Here is a 16,539-nt window from a genome sequence, read left to right as displayed (position 1 = left end):
GTTTGTGCGGAGGAGAGGTGCTCTGTACTGAGCGTGAGGTATAGTATCGGCAGGGTTGGGTTTCCCTTTCGACAATGCAGGTGAGGGCTGTGAGAGCTTGACGCGATATACGACACGCTATCGTGTTTTCATTTTTACTCTTACGGGTTTAGACGGTTCACCGAGTGAAGGGCACTGCGAAAAGTTTTCATGTTGTGTCGTTCGCAGGTGAAGTATATTTGGAACGAGAGGAGTTTTACTATGGAGCGAACTGTACAGAGGCTACGACGGTGTGTCAAATCTGGGACGATTCAATAAGAGAGCCGACGCAATCAATGACAGCAGCAGGTAATTTTGGACCCTGGCACGGCGGAGAGTGAGGAGCCAGAAATCAAGTTACCATTTCGAATATTTTACTAAGGCAGGTGAACATAACATATAAACAGCAAACAAGCGCGATACATACCTCTTTTTCTGGGGTGTGGAGGGGGGTGGAGGTTGCCTTCTTCCAAGTCTAGCGCTTAACGGTCGTCTTACGAGGCGACGACTTGATGGCGCTCCCTCGACCTTGTCGCTGTCAACACACAGTCACAACAGCGGTGCGATGTTTTGTCTCAGTGCATAGCGCTTGTCCTCCTACAGTTCTTACACGCCGGTCCGAAGTGGCACCCAGGCCACAACCGTCTCAAGTCTGCGGTCTCACCTCGCAAACTGCCCCTAGCATCCCTGTGTCTTCGCCTGTGTCTCTACAGCCCCAAATGATGGCGTCTTGCGAGTTTAGCGCGTTTCCTGTTAGTGTATATCCCCACCCCCCTCCCGAAAGTTTGGGTCTGGCGAATTCTCGCGCCTCCCGTTACACACTTTGGGACTGATTAAGTGCACTGCGAAACTACGATAGTGCTCGTCGGACCACAAACAACCGCAGATCCCCGTGAATCCGGGTGCATTAATTAGGATGTCGCTCTTCACAAACGGTCGCCTGAACAGAATTCCAGCGCCGCCGAAAGAACACATGTCGGGCCGTTCATGCTCAAGGATATACTAGCTACCTTCAACTCCATTCAGGTAGATGGCAGTAGATTATGACAAGATGACGACACCAAATTATATTCTTAAATATGTTTGCCGGTTATGGCTAATAGCGAGGATTGTCTTTAGGCTTATCGGGATGCAGTGCCCCGCAAATTCCGCAAAACTTCCTCACTCACCCTCGAACAGATGCGCCTGAGTGGGGCGCACGGGTTTGGTTGGTCCAGTGAAATTTGACATTTTCCAGTGCAGCTCGGCTACTAATACGCACAAAACGTGTACAATGCTACACAAAAGTTTACGGAACACGCACCGGCACGTTCCTTTTCAGAGTGACACGATAGCAGCGAATGGGACCGTACGGACTTAGACATGTGCCTCGGTCGGCCAGTCACCTGTCTGTAAGTCCGTATGGTCCCACTCGCTGCTACCGTGTCACTCCGAAAAGGAATGCGCCGTTGCATGTTCCGTAAACTTTTGTTCAGCACTGTACCTTCCCCCGGGCACTACCCCCTGTCAGAAATCACTGATCTTCTGACGGCTTCTTCACGGGATGTACTGGAAGTCTTTTGGATGGGTTTGTTTGGGGGACATCAACACATCGCAAATGATCATTACCCTACCTATTTATTCGGAAAGGTCGCTACAGCTTGCCAGTCTTTGGCGCTTGCTTGGCGTCCAAAGTGAAGCGCTTTGCACTCCACCTACGGCAAGCAGTTACACCACCACCACCACCCATGATGTAATTAACCTTGTGTTGTTTCTGCTGCTTACCGGGTTTTTCCCCCTTAGCGCTACGTCGCGCATCAACATCTTTAAAAAATGCACCTTTATTGACAATAAATCATGGACTGCTGAACCGCACCAGCTGCTTGCCGATGTTTCCTCCACTCATCATGTTGATGAACGCTTTAGGTGCACTTTCGATGCCCTCAGCGATGGTACACTTCGGGATGAGTTTTCCATCCTTCACCCACGTCCTGATCTGCAGCATGGCTGCCTCGAATTTGTTCTCATGCTCAATCACTATAAATCCATCCCTTTTGATGTTTTTGGTGTCCACGATAGTCTGGATCTCAGGTGACAGCGGAGTCGGGTGGGGTGTGTCCGTGTTGTACATTGCGATCTGGCCATTGAGAACGATGTTGGCGTTCGGTGTCATCTGCTTGATCACTTCGTCGCTTATGGCGCCTCCCACATTGTCGAAATAGACCTGTAGGTGCAATGAAATATATATGGGGCCGGTTGGTATACTGTAGAAGTGTTTTTTTCCGCGTGGAAAATATCTTCGCGTTTTTGAACAAAGCTGGTTTTAGGGGTGATTCGCGTGAACTTAAATTCGCGACAGAGGTTTTCGGGAGTGCTTTGCTCTTGCCTATCGTGCCGCGGTCAATACTCGGGCACAGTGGTTTACCCAGAATTTCGTCTTTGGGGGGGGGGGGGGGGGCTCCGCAAGGGGGTATATTTATATGCTTTTGACGAAATATTGTGCAATCTCACAAAATTTTAGGGGGGTCTCCTCCAGATTTTGGGGGGTTGTTAGGGGGGTGTAGGGGGGTCGGGCACATTTTGGCAAATTCCAAGACATCAGTTGTTCATGGGGATGGCGGCGTCAATCCCTTTCCTCTCGTCATAGACATGGGAGGAAAAGCCCTGTACAATGGCCTTTAGGGACCATGCAGGAGGCCATAGTACTGGCCGTGTGCAGGTCAGCAAATTCATTTTAGCAGTTCTCATTCATTATCACTCAGGGCAGTGAACAATTCGGTTGACATGTCGTACTATCATACAAGCTGGTGTTGAGAAGGCGGCGAAAGGCATGTTGCGACTTCGTGGTATAGTGGTGTATATGTACAGTGGAATGCGTTTGTAGGAGTAACAAGAGCGAGATCAATTTTAATTTCTTTTCATCTTACCTGATGGGATAAAACAGTATTCTGCGGAAAGGGGGGTCACGATAGTCACGGTATACCGTCGAGCGCCGCACGATTTTCGCCCTCATATGACCAGAGTTGTTCGCGGGAACTTAAATTCGCGATTTCGGAGGAATGAGCGAAAAATAATTACGTGCGAAAAAAAAAAAAAAAACACTTCTACAGTATATCTAGTAAACGCGACAAAGAGACACACGGACAAGAACTTCTTCCGTTCCACTGCCTCTGTATCCCACTGCTGGACTGATCCCTTTCACGAACTGGAGACTCTTTCGTGCCGCCCTCCGAACGTCTGTGCACACCGGTATGTCCCCAGAGGCCCTCTCGCAAGGCATTCGCTGCGCCATGCAGGACGCGGTGGTCCTGCCTAAAAGGGTAACAGGCCACGTCGGTCATTCTCCAGCAATTAACCACCTTAGAGCATTACGTCGCCGAGCAGAGAGAACGGCTCGCCGAACTTGCAACTTCCTGGCATTGTGGCATACCGCCGGATGAAAGCTAAGGTAACACGAGAACTTAAGACCGGAAGCGATGGCGTAAACTTTGTCAACACCTTTCACAGTTTCACCCGGCCGCAAAGATCTAGCTCTGAAGGATGCGCCCCCACAAAAGAATCCTCTCGCGGCATTGGCTATCGTTAAAGACGAAATCACGCTAGTGGCAGATTTCTAATCCCGTAATCAAGTTGTTGTTGTTTGTTCCGTTCAGTTTCTGTCCGTGCTTGTCCTTGTCGCGTTTACCTGCTGTGGGTGTAATGTTTGGTAACGAATAAAAGTCACGTGGTGCCACAAATATGTGGTACCCCACTAACGACATTCTCTACCGAAGAGTTGCAATTTGCCCTTTGTCCTCGAAGCAATTTTGTCCGCGTCTTCGGAAACCAGGATCTTGCGTTTTTAACACTCGCGTAATATTGGATGCCAGTGTCTAGTGCATCCACTACGCATACCGGACTTGTATAAAAAAGGAATGTCGCCAGCAACCTTCTTGTCAAGCGGGCCCTGAATAGATAATCGTGATCACGTGGAGGGGCTCGTACTAATGACTGACAAGTGTTAACTACGTAGATAATTCCGGGGTTGTCCCTCTTCCCTTATTGTCTTTGCTTTTCATACGCAGCGATGCGTGCGTATTCACCCGCGCCATTGGCATGGCATGTGCTACTAGTGGACTGAGCACTAACTCACTAGTTCACTGAACTGTAACTGAGCACTTTCGCTAACCATCCGTCGATGATTTAGATTTTTGCCTAACATGTGTCTTTTTATCGAACACTCAACAATGAAAACCTTTTGATACTCACGACACGCACGCTCCCCTCCCACCCCTACTAAGTTACACGGTCATACCATACCTGGATTCCCTTTGGACAAGTCTGCTTTAGTCTCTCTTCTACATTTTGAGTCCTGTAGTTGATTGCTGCATCAAACTTCAGCGTCTCCGTAAGATAATTGCACTTTACATCATTGCCACATATCCCGACGACCCTTTCGCAACCTTCGAGTCTTGCGATCTGTCCAGCAAGCGAACCACAAGCCCCCGCAGCAGCTGACACGACGCAGGTCTGTCCGGAACCCCGTTTTATATGGCCTTTCTCGCGAAGTCCTAGAAATGCCGACAAGCCGCTGACGCCCAAGTAATTTACCGGGGCAGTAAGGTCGTTCAGAAAATCCTCTATAACGATTTTGTGGAGGGATTCAGCGACTCCTGCAAAAAATATCTTCCATGGCCACTCAACGAAACGGTACACGTAGTCGCCTTTGTGAAATTTCGGGAACTGCGACTCAATGACCAATCCGACACCAGCGAAGCCGGGGACAACGTTGTTGATCTTCCACGTACTCAGATAGTACTCCTTGGTGCACTCGTTCATTCGATAACGTAATGCAGCGTCAATTGCGACGTAGATGGTACGAATGATGATTTGCCTATCTCTTGTTAGTTCCGGGTACGGGCAAGATTCGACGGCGAAATTGCTCTCCGAGGGTTTGCCAGTCTCCCCCGGACGCGATACGAAGACCACTTGTTTGTTTTCCTGCTGCATGCTGGTTGATGGAATGGTTCAAATGACGAATTTTCTCTTCCGAGCGAGCCGCATGCTATGCCGCACGTGCGGTGGCGATATACGACATTCACCTCGTTGTGATAAAATATTTGAAGATGATTAATGAGGTATTTCCAGGTTGGCTTCCCAATGTACGCGAAACGCTACTCACTGACTCAGAGTACGAAAAGGAAACGTACATAAGATTTGAAATGAAACCGAAACTTCACGTGCTTGGCTTGCCAGAGCCAGCTCTTTATTGCCGAGTGTGTTGCAAACATTGGGCAAACTGTCGTCCTGTCGTGGCGCCGTTCAGGAGTTACGAGCACACCACGTTATCATACAAGCACCCCGTGCATACAACTCAAACGTTGTAATTTATTGCCGTTAAAGCTCATTTACGTGTCAAAAGTAGTGTGATCATGGGAAAGTTGAACATCACATTACTCCGATACATGACATCAGATGATTTTCGAGTGCTGACATCTGTAAGTAGCATCGTGGCCTACTGTTTGCTTCATTGGATTGCAATGGTGATTCTTACTTTGTAATGTTTCTTTACAATTCTGTAAGGTTGAAATGGGGATGAAGAATCACGAACTGGTGCCTGCTGCTCTGGTCGCGACAATTGCTAACCTAAAGCATGGTGGATGTCACAAACATCTTCGTGAACTCTGCAAACATCGGCTGCTGTCATACGAACGGGGAAAAGCATGTGAGGCACTCATTTACTTTGATCGGTTTGTGTCTCGTTTTTATGTGCCTCCAGATTGCAATATCTTTCTTCGTTTCAGATGATGGGTACAGACTGACAAACACTGGGTACGACTACCTTGCCCTCAAAGCGCTAACATCCAAGGGCTTGGTATATTCTGTTGGGAACCAGATTGGTGTGGGAAAGGAGTCTGGTGTGTTGAACGTATTTTCATTGTTTTGTTGGGTAATACATAACCCTGTTCCTTCACTTCAGATGTTTATGTGGCTGCAAACGAAGAAGGTAGAGATATGGTACTAAAAATAAGCAGGTTAGTATACAACGAATGTATCATATGCTTAACTTTTTGCATCTTCCTACCATCATTGTCAACAACAATCAAACTGCAGTTGATATAAAGTGCAGTGAATGCACGTGATTGATGATGACCTTTGCCTTGGTGCTGGTTAGATTCCAGTTATTTGTTATTGCACAATTGAATGACACAATGCATTTTTCAGATTAGGCCGAGTCTCTTTCCGCAAGCTGAAAGAAAAGCGTGACTACCACAAACACCGCAACCGCACATCGTGGCTTTACCTCTCTCGACTGGCTGCGGTAAAAGAATTTGCCTTCATGAAGGTATACCACATCAAGTAGCATATCTCTTGATCCTCCAAAGCTTGGGCAGAGCACATTATAAGTTGCTATATTCATGTGGTCTTAAAGGAAACATGTACAGCACATTACGCACAGCTTTTTTAGTAGTTGCAGTATATATTGCCTATTTTGGCTTTGAAGCTTATGGTTATATATTGGATAGGCTCTCCACGAACGAAGTTTCCCTGTACCAGAGCCCATTGGCTTCAACAGACACTGCATTTTAATGCAGCTGATAAATGGATACCCACTGTGAGTGAAAATGGTTTATCTTGCCTTGTTTTGCAAATCTAGTGAACTGAGAATGACATTTCTGGGATCTTATCACAGGTTAATTCAACACAGAGCTGACTGATTTACCTGACCTGGAAATGTGTCTTCTGGACACTGTTAACTCTCACCTGTTTCAGATGCCAAGTACACGAAGTAGCCAACCCACCAGAGCTCTATGATCGCCTTATGAACTTAATAGTTCAGCTGGGGAACTGTGGTCTCATTCATGGGGATTTCAACGAGTTCAACATCATGTTGGACGAAAACGATCAACCAACATTGATTGACTTTCCACAGATGGTGTCTACTTCTCACCCAAATGCAGAATGGTGAGCTGTTCACTTTCACCTCCATGAGAGAAGTTATACAAGGTGATTCAGTTTATTCTTACATTCATTTGAATGCTCTCTCTATAATAGGTATTTTGATCGTGATGTCCAGTGTGTACGAGAATTCTTCAAGAAAAGATTTGGATATGAAAGTGAACTGCATCCCAAATTTTCTGATATTGAGTAAGTATCACCCATCTTAGCATGTTTCTCCAAAACTTAGTAGAGTTGAAGATAGACCAGAAACCGGGGGACGTCATGAGGAAACTTACACACACTGGCTTGACACAACGATGAAACAAAATTTTATATGACATTTTGATGCCTGTTGGGGCATCATCGTCAGAATGAAACAAGAAACGGTACGTCATCAGAGTTCTACTGCTTAGTAGAGTCTATGAAAACATAGCTTAGCAAACACACAAAATCCTCAACTTTACTTAATTCCACATCAGTCCTAAGGTCATGTTCGGGTAGAATGCTTATCAACCTAGAGGTTCATAAAAAAAAAAAAAAAAAACTGACTACCTAAGGTCTGAGAGATTTCACTTTCCCTATTTGCAGTACTGTACTGGTAAGCAATACAGTTCTTCCTGGTTATTCTTTCAGAGCTTTGTAGTAACATCACTATAGAGTATACACTACTATGTATTGTGCCAAAAAACTTCTGACAGGTGCACTAAATAAATACAACAAATTACTGGAAGAGTTTTGTTCATTTTGTAGTTGATGTTATTAAGTGGAAAAATTTTAATTCAGTTACGAAGTGACATACGAAGTGACATGACATAGTTAGTGAAAAACGATATTGTACTGACCTCTTTCGTGTCTCGGTACCACCCCACAGCCATCGATTTACTTGGCACACCTGGAGGTTGCACTATCGCCGGATGTGCCATTGTGGAGCGGTTGCACTCTATCATAGTCACTGGTGCAGTCATTAATAGTGCTGTCACTGGCAGCAGGACAGTCTGTTGCATCAGAACATTTCTCATTACCGTATTTTCCGGAGTGTAACGGAAATTTGCGGAATTTGGAAAATGTCCAATGTATTGTCACGATGACCATGACGACTCATGTCACGCGCATTATCATTCTGTCATTAAATCATTGCCATTGCCACGCTCTGTTACCCTTATCAGTTTAATGGGCACCATGTGTTGTCCAGCTCCCGTGACGTAGTGGTTAGGATGATCGTTTTCCACCCCACCCCACTGGCTGTGCTGTCTGAAGGTTTCCCTGGGTTCTCTGGCAGACAATCGTTCTCACAAGCACTGTGCAGACAAGCACAGTTCTCTCTGAAGTGAGCCCAGGACATATACATACTAACCCTCACTCCTTCCTGCTGTCCTCTCTCTATCTGTCCATGTCTGTACTCTGCTTGTAGTCAAAGTTGCTTTGTGGCGTTAGCACAGACATAAATATAAAGAAAATACTATGTGGGTGAAGTTGCCGGCCCTAATAAGACGTAGAGAGTAAGTACTTTTTGTACATCTATCTGCATGGCACTTAGTGGAATGATTTACGCCCATGTCAAGTGGCTGGACAAAGGTAGAGGTTGTACGGCATCTTCTTAGGAAGGGTCCTTCCAGGAAGAAACTCTAATGTGTAATATGCACAGATAGATAAAGTGTACTGACTCTCCTGGACACTTTTTACAATGTATAACATACACATTATGCACCAGAAAATACGGTGAATGAGAGTGGCAATTAAGTAAGTGGTTTTGAAAATATGTGCCAGTGTGCATGATGCAGTGCAATGATATGCAATTATATTACATGTTCGAAATGCACGGTTATCTAACGTGCTCGCAAGCATGTTGCAAGCATGCCGACGACTGTCGGCTCTTCTTCTTCAGTATCCCATTGGCCAGTGCTAACGTTACAGCTTTTCTGGATGTGCTAGTGGAGCTTTTTCTTTTTTTTTTTAACAGCAGCACACAGTAAAATAATTTCGGTTGCATAGTTCTTCTTGAAACTAAAATTTCTTTTGTAACCAAGTTGTTTTTGTGATTTAGTGCTACTCCAAAGGGCTGGTGGCATTAATTCCAGTCAATTTTGAAACTGTAGTTTCATTTTACTCCTCCTAGACCACTGACCAACACATAGAAAATTCTGTGAGAAATAGTTGCATAGTTTGATTGTTACTCGACAGAATACATGACCGGAGCAGATGCCGGACGTTGAGAGTATTCTGGAATAGACGACATGCAAATCCCAGCGCCCTGTTATAGCAATAGCACGCACGGAAACGTCCGGAATTCCGCCATGTTTGAGGTTCCCTACCTGACCCGAGTCATACACACGATTCACGTGCAACTGTTCTAGCACATGTCTTGCCTCACACATGTGCTGTTTCTTTATGTTATTCATGTGGTGAGACGAGGGGTTCAAAAGAGAATGCAAGCAAGATAAGAGTGCTTGTGTATTCCTTATTGCATTGAAAGCATTGGAGCATGGTCATTTCGATTTTGGGAGAGATAATTACAGTAACCTAGTGCAATGGCTGCTCTTTTATCTCATCCCATGAGATATTTAGACAGTTTAGTACAGTCCATTTAAGAAATATTTAGAGCAGTGTGTACAGCAGAAACATTTGGTACAAAATAAAACCTTAGTGCAGTTGCGGCAGTGGCGTATCTAGAGCTACCTGCGCCCATGGCAACATGGTTAACATGATGTCCTTGGGGATGCGTTTTCGTGTGGTCCGCACTAGGTTTCACACTACAACCTCTCTAATGGCGGTTGCTTTAGATCATTTATGAATGTGCCAGGTTGAGTGCCCGACCTGGCACATTCACACCCGACCACATAATGGCGCCCCTGTTCACCTGGCGCCCATGGCACCTGTCCACACCTGCCACACCCTAGATACGCCACTGAGTTGCGGCAAGTATTGATGGTGAATTATTCTAAGACTATCCATAGTTTCTCGGCAGTATCGATGTCCTATTGATAGTTTTGCATCACTATTACACGTTCCTTTGGTAGTTTTCACTGTGGCTTCTTCTTCTTGAATGTGAAAACTGATGGCACCGCCAAATTCATAGAGAATCCAATCCATCTTCGATTTGGCACATTTGGGACAAATCAGTCTATTTTGTTATGCCAATACATTCTTGCTGTGTCAGCGTTGTACTTATCTTTTCTCTTGGTGGCTAGCAGGGCGATTTCATTCAGATTCAGGCAGGGCCCTAACCTTTGGGTCTCCGATTTTTTCCGTCATTTTTTATGGGATAGCCCCACCTGTGGCATGAACACTGGCGTTGGTCCCAGGTTCCGAGACGACGTGGTAGGCGAGATATAAAATCAAGAGCGTCAGGGGTGAAAACAACGGCTGTGCTCCGAAGCGATTTCCGCCCACTTTGAAGCGATCTAATCCGGCGTCTGTAACGACCACAGCCTCCAGTCTTCCGCAACCTATTCACCATGTCATAGGCTCTGGGGCTGATTAATAACTCTTGTCTCCGACGAGCGAAACCTTTTGTAAAAAATCCTAGAAAAGCCATCCCTACCCAATTTTACGCACTTTTTGTTCCCATATATCTGCGTTCGTGGTTTTAGCAAAACAATGAGCTACAAGTTAAACGAAAGCCTAATTTTCGCTCTGTTCAACGATGTGCAGCACAATTCCCTATCCTGTTTCGTTTCGATAAAATTTGCGCCGCAGCTGTCAGAGGTACGAAAATTTTGTCAAAGTTCGCGAGGCGCGTGCGTAAAAAGGCCATGATAGATTTGTAAAAAAAAAATTCTGGTTCACGACGAATGCCTTAGCTTTCTTTTGACATACAATTCATGGTTGCTAAAAGCTTGGTGACTGAGTTACAGCGCTCATAAACTGCCATACTTCGCCACGCACGACGGACCGGCGTACTTCGAAGTCACTTGCAGTTTTCAAGCATGTGCATCCACCCCAAGTTTATAAAAGCTGGTGCATGAGCCACAATACACCTACCAGTTCATAACGAATATAGATTCACTTCAGAAGCATTCCACTTTGCAAACAATATAAAATAAAGAAAGGAGGGAAAGAAACGAACAAATCAAATGGGGTGAATAGAGCACGTATGCGGGCTCGTAGTGTCTGATTTTTTTTTTCTTTTTGTTTTTTGTCTTGGGATGCACGCAGCACAAGCTTTAAGGAAGCCCGAATAAGAAAGATGTCATTCACATACGGCAGGACGGGGAAAAGCAAGCAGTTGTGAAGCGATTCATGATGAGATCCATAAGAGAAACGTACCACATGTTCAAAAACGACCACCCGGATATAAAGCTAGGATTCACGAAGTTTTACACACTTCGGCCGAAATGGGTTCGAGTGACACCCCATCAGTTTCAGTGTGTTTGCACGTACTGTGCCAACCTCGAACTTGTCGTTATTGCCGTGAACACAATCTCTGCACGTGATCTGTGTAAAGACAGCATTAAACTAATGTGTTTATGTGACCCACCAAGTGAAGCATGCCTGTTCCAGGAGTGCCAAGCATGCGCCGGAGCTAAAAAGTTAACAGTGAAGACTTTACAAATAAGTGCTGAAGATGAAGTTGTTCTCGCGTTGTGGGAGTCCGGCGACCTCATAAGAAAAACGATGAGCGGTCGCGCATTCGTCAAGGAGCTCCGCAAGGGGGTTGCACTCTTCATAAAGCACGACCACATTCGCAACATTCAGAGCAAGGCCATTTGGAATGAGAAATCTTTCCTGAGGCTTCGACACACTGTCCTTCACTTCGATTTTGCGGAGAACTGGACGATTAATTTGCCTTATGCAGTCCAGAGCCACTATTGGCAGAGAAGCCAAGTATCGCTTTTCACGTGCGTTGCAACGGCAAAATCTTACACCGTTAGCCTGGCAACGGTAAGCGATGACCTGCGCCATGATACAGCGCACGCTCTTTTTGCGTTGAAGATAATGTTGGACACCCTTGATGACATACTGCCGGTGTTCTCACACGTCGTCTATGTGTCGGACGGTGCAGCGGCGCATTTCAAAAACAGGTGTCAGTTACACGAGATGCGCCGTAACACTCTGCTGACACACTGGATATTTTCAGCGAGTGGACATGAGAAGAATGCCTGTGATGGACTAGGGGGCTCGCTTGAACACGCAGCAAGTGTGTACAACATGCGGTCTCAAGCAACGCACGTAATTCGGTCGGCTCAGGACTTCGTTTCGGTGCTGACAGAACGAGGGCACGCAACGCATATCTTGCACCTGCCTTCAGATGAAGTGGCAGCATTCAGGGAATCGAAACAGACCGAATGGTCGTCGGTGCGGCCAGTACCCGGCCTTCCTTCATGTCATGTTTGGTACAAAGCCGACAGAAGTGCACACGAGGATGTTTCCCTTGGGAGAACAATGCGTGAAGTGACGACCACGCTTTAATGCACCTTTAAGGCACTGTTCTCTTTGAATAAAATATGGAAAATGAAGCGCTTGTTGATCTCATTGCCATTCCTTGTTCCTCTCTTTACCGGTTTTCCTTCATTTTTCTGCAAAGTGGAATGCTTCTGAAGCGAATATATATTCGTTATGAACTGGTACGTGTATTGTGACTCATGCACCAGCATTTATAAACTTGTGGTGAGTACACATGCTTGAAAACAGCAAGTGACGGCGATGTACGCCGGTCCGTCGGGCGTGGCGAAGTATGGCAGTTTGTGAGCGCTGTAACTCAGTCACCAAGCTTTTAGCAACCATGAATTGTATGTCAAAAGAAACCTAAGGCATTCGTCGTGAACCAGAATTTTTTTTTTACAAATCCATCATGGCCTTTTTACGCACGCGCCTCGCAAACTTTGACAAAAATTTCGTACCTCTGACAGCTGCGGCGCAAATTTTATCGAAACGAAACAGGATAGAGAATTGTGCTGCACATCGTTGAACAGAGCGAAAATTAGGCTTTCGTTTAACTTGTAGCTCATTGTTTTGCTAAAATCACGAACGCAGGCATATGGGTACAAAAAATTCGTAAAATTCGGTAGGGATGGCTTTTCTAGGATTTTTTACAAAAGGTTTCGCTCGTCGGAGGCAATAATTATTAATCAGCCCCAGAGCCAATGACATGATGAATAGGTTGCGGAAGACTGGAGGCTGTGGTAGTTACAGACGCCGGAGTAGATCGCTTCAAAGTGGGCACAAATCGCTTCGGAGCACAGCCGTTGTTTTCACCCCTGACGCTCTTGATTTTATATCTCGCCTACCACGTCGTCTCGGAACCTGGGACCAACGCCAGTGTTCATGCCACAGGTGGGGCTATCTCATAAAAAATAACGGAAAAAATCGGAGACCCAAAGGTTAGGGCCCTGCCTGAATCTGAATGAAATCGCCCAGCAGTCATTTCTGTGTCGGGAAGCTGTGGAAGGTGACTGTAAGGCGGGCAGGAAGTGTCCTTGCACTAAACGATAGAAACAGTTGGAGTGCACAGTCTGAAGGGCACATCTGAGGTGGACTATCTGTCTGGTAAACAGTCACATAAAATGCAGTGCAACCTAACGTGGCAGTTATGTGGAAGATGATCGAATAAGATACTCAGATTCGCTGAACTGAGAAAAATCACATTTCATAGCAATGTGTAATGGTGATCGAGTATCACAGCGGTTTTCATAGCAATAACTGCAGTCGTACTAAGCTTTTATTTTGTGCCAAATATTTCGGCTGTGTAAAGTGCACTAACTAGATAATCGGCTAGTAACCTACTAAGATAATAGGCTGTATTAAACTGTATAAATTTCTCTTGGGATGGGATAACAGAGCAGCGTTGCACTAGGCTAGCGTAACTTTGTTGTCCAAAATCGAAATCACCGTCATCAGTGCTTTCAATGCAGGAATACAGGCATTTGAAGCTCTCAGACGTGGTATGGATTCCTTTTTGAAACCCTCGTCTCGTCATGCCAATAAGGTAGTGGAACAGCATATGTGTGACGCATAACACATGATAGAACTGTTGTACGGCAGATGTGTGCATGGCTCAGGCCAGGTAGGGTCCCTCAGGCATTGCGGAATGCCAGTAGGTTTCCGGGAGTGCTACGAGATGGTGCTAGGTTTTGTATACCCTCTATTCCCTAACTGAAGAAAACATCACTCCCTAAGAACTAACAAAGGCACGACCTTGAGAAAAGAAATGCTGCAGCAGAGCAAGTGTCTCAGAGAGTTATGGGGGCATTAGGGAGTGATGTCATGCTGCTGGAGCCTCTGCAGCTGCGGAAGCAGCACAGATCTTTAAAATTTGTTTATTTAAAGGCACCGTGAAATCTAACCACAATGTTTCAACGTACCATGATGTAGAACTTAGCTGTGTGATCATACGCACAGGTCATCACCTCTCAGTTCTTCGTACTTATCGCACTAATTACTTTGGAAAGCTTTTAGAAACTAAGGTGGCGACCCTCAACGTTCGCAAAGAACAAAGTTGGAGTCTGCCCCAGATTGGCTGTCAGACATCACATGATATTGAAATACATTAAGCGTAACACATTTGAGGCAGGTTGCTAATTACCACTAGGCTTTTTTTGAAGAACAACAGCAATTCTTGAGAATTCGGTATAAACTGTCGACGGTTGTAACGCCAGAGTTCTGCGCCTGCGAGGTGATCTGGGCCACCTGTTGGCCTTTCCCTCTCTCCACATCTCTGTGTTGTCTGCTCGCTGTATCGTTGCTGTTTGCAAAACGTTGCATCCAAGTGATATAAACGAATGTGTGGTTTGCGGGCTTGTATTCCAGAATACACTCACGAGAAATGCACTATCTTGTCTGATGTGTCGTCTAGGTTCTTGCATTGTCAATAGATGGCGCACGAGTCGCCTCAAGGTTGGAGCGATTCTAGAGTCCGCTAGCTTGCTTTGCCTAGCAATCTTTGAAATTCGCTTGCCGAAAAAAATGTTCAATACACAGCGGAACTATTACGTATCTGATGTGTCAAAAGTTACAAGCTTTCAGAAGGTTTCTACAGGTTTGCCATTCACTTTACAGTTCCTCTAATATCAGAGCACGTCTCAGACGGGAAAAGGGTAGCAAAGTAGATTGTTGGCCGAACATAGGGGTATTGGTTTCCGGATGCGACCGCCCCTTTAAACAGTCTTTTTATGTGGATAGTTTGCAACCAATTAAATTGGCCATTTGTGCTTTTGCCCCCAGGAGAGAAGACACATTAGACCTGGAAACAGCAGCCACTGGGTTCACGAAAGAGTCACGAGACGAACTCAACGAAGCCATGCGACAGATGACAGACATTCAGGAGGAAGAAGAGAATGGCTCAGACGGCGAGAAGGAAGGCGACAGCAAAACAAAATATATTGAACCTTGCACTGCTAAGCAGGCAGAAACGAAGAAGCCTACCATGCAAAGTTACATGATAGAACGTTTCCTCGACAGCACTGAGCAGCACGCTGTTGATGCAGCTGGTCATTTGGCTGATGCCCCTGGTGATGGACACGATGAATGCACACCAAGCACATGCCAGGAGAGCAGTGTAACTTGTAGGTTGTCGAGAGACTTTGAGCAAATGGGCAGTGATGCTCCAGGACATAAGGAAGATGTTGTTCCTGCACGAGGCATTAATGCAGAGGAACCTGTTGCTGAGATGATGAGCAGATGCGATATAGCCGATTCTTGCAGCACCGTAGCGTACAGCATGACCAGCTGTACCACGATAGCGCCAGAAGAAATCAAAGAGAGGGTGAAGAAGCAATTGATTCGTAAGGAAAAGGAAAAATCTAAGCATTTTGTTGTCAAAGGAGAGGCAAGTGCTGTGACACGGAAAAGAAGGGAAAATCGGGATGTCATTCGGCAGAGCAGAGACTGCCAGTTTTGGGACTGATGTGCTTGCAAGTTAAAAAGTTAGTTATTAATTGCGAGTGAGTGTAATGCCTATCTAATATCTAATCTATATTAAACATATGCTGACATACTTTTAAGGCTGTTGCATAATGTGTGAATTGTGCTACAGAACTTGCGTTATAGAAATGAAGCAACCTGTTAAAAGTATGAGCTTATCACCCATTCACATCATTGATGCAAAACGTCGTCCGCCGAAGTGCTCCCAGACCTCACAAGCTTTGGTGCCTTCAGTCATAATTTCAAATTGCAGCAGTCTGTACTCTGATTACTAGAGCACGGATTCCTAGGCAAATGCCTATTTTCTTTCGTATGGTTCTAATAGTGCCTTTTCAACACAGGAGCGCGAACTGCGTGCTGGGAAACCTCCAGTATCAATTTGATAGTACCTATATATGGCTATTCCGGCGTGAGTGCCTATTTTTAGGTAGATGCCTAAAACTCCGATTAAGCATTGAAAAAGGCCTATAGTGGCACTAAAGCGGTGACAAGACTCTGTTGTCAATGTGAAATTAACAGTGGTCACGTCGTTTTGAAACCATTGATTGCTTGAAAGAAGCAAGTATCTCAAAGGTGCTGGAATGTAAGCTGAGAACTGAAAATTGGTTACCGGGTACAGTCACTTACTCGTTCTTTCTCTCCCTTCCAATGTTGAGTTGTTTCGTGGGCCCTTATTATAAAATATCAGCAAATTCCGTAACGCTTTTGTAGCAATATAGAACTCAAAGCACTATTGCCTGTTCACACCTAGAAGAGTCCCCG

General features: G+C 45.5%; 2 protein-coding genes across 3 annotated transcripts; one reads left to right on the top strand and one right to left on the bottom strand.

The window, feature by feature from the left end:
* Window positions 1–19: 19 nt before the first annotated feature.
* Window positions 20–15,857, top strand: LOC135388613 (serine/threonine-protein kinase RIO2-like). Of its 2 annotated transcripts, XM_064618256.1 has the most exons (10): window positions 20–80; window positions 208–327; window positions 5,560–5,701; window positions 5,781–5,894; window positions 5,957–6,011; window positions 6,202–6,322; window positions 6,504–6,592; window positions 6,751–6,942; window positions 7,033–7,125; window positions 15,079–15,857. In XM_064618256.1, exons 3-10 carry the CDS (start codon window positions 5,566–5,568, stop codon window positions 15,758–15,760), a joined length of 1,482 nt encoding a protein of 493 aa, XP_064474326.1. In that variant the 5' UTR covers window positions 20–80; window positions 208–327; window positions 5,560–5,565; the 3' UTR covers window positions 15,761–15,857. The 2 variants fall into 2 exon arrangements, with proteins under 2 accessions (XP_064474326.1, XP_064474325.1); XM_064618255.1 differs by lacking the exons at window positions 20–80; window positions 208–327 and adding an exon at window positions 5,261–5,474.
* LOC135388616 (prostaglandin reductase 2-like) lies at window positions 1,617–5,094 on the bottom strand. The gene is made up of 2 exons (XM_064618260.1): window positions 4,297–5,094; window positions 1,617–2,221 (listed from the first exon to the last, which is right to left on the bottom strand). The coding sequence occupies exons 1-2, from the start codon at window positions 4,984–4,986 to the stop codon at window positions 1,853–1,855; spliced, it is 1,059 nt and encodes a 352-aa protein (XP_064474330.1). The 5' UTR covers window positions 4,987–5,094; the 3' UTR covers window positions 1,617–1,852.
* Window positions 15,858–16,539: the final 682 nt, after the last annotated feature.

This window comes from Ornithodoros turicata, chromosome 3 (genome assembly GCF_037126465.1).
Source record: "Ornithodoros turicata isolate Travis chromosome 3, ASM3712646v1, whole genome shotgun sequence".
Lineage (NCBI taxonomy): Eukaryota > Metazoa > Arthropoda > Arachnida > Ixodida > Argasidae > Ornithodoros > Ornithodoros turicata.
This window is presented reverse-complemented; position numbering and strand designations above follow the sequence as displayed.

Excerpts from the sequence above, each read along its gene's own strand:
- LOC135388613 (XM_064618255.1), top strand. The coding sequence starts at position 5,409 with ATGGGAAAGTTGAACATCACATTACTCCGATACATGACATCAGATGAT. Across the intron at positions 5,475-5,559 it reads ATTTTCGAGTGCTGACATCT|GTTGAAATGGGGATGAAGAA; the intron begins GTAAGTAGCATC and ends CAATTCTGTAAG. Across the intron at positions 6,593-6,750 it reads CTGATAAATGGATACCCACT|ATGCCAAGTACACGAAGTAG; the intron begins GTGAGTGAAAAT and ends CACCTGTTTCAG.
- LOC135388616 (XM_064618260.1), bottom strand. The coding sequence starts at position 4,986 with ATGCAGCAGGAAAACAAACAAGTGGTCTTCGTATCGCGTCCGGGGGAG. Across the intron at positions 2,222-4,296 it reads CTTGTCCAAAGGGAATCCAG|GTCTATTTCGACAATGTGGG; the intron begins GTATGGTATGAC and ends TTGCACCTACAG.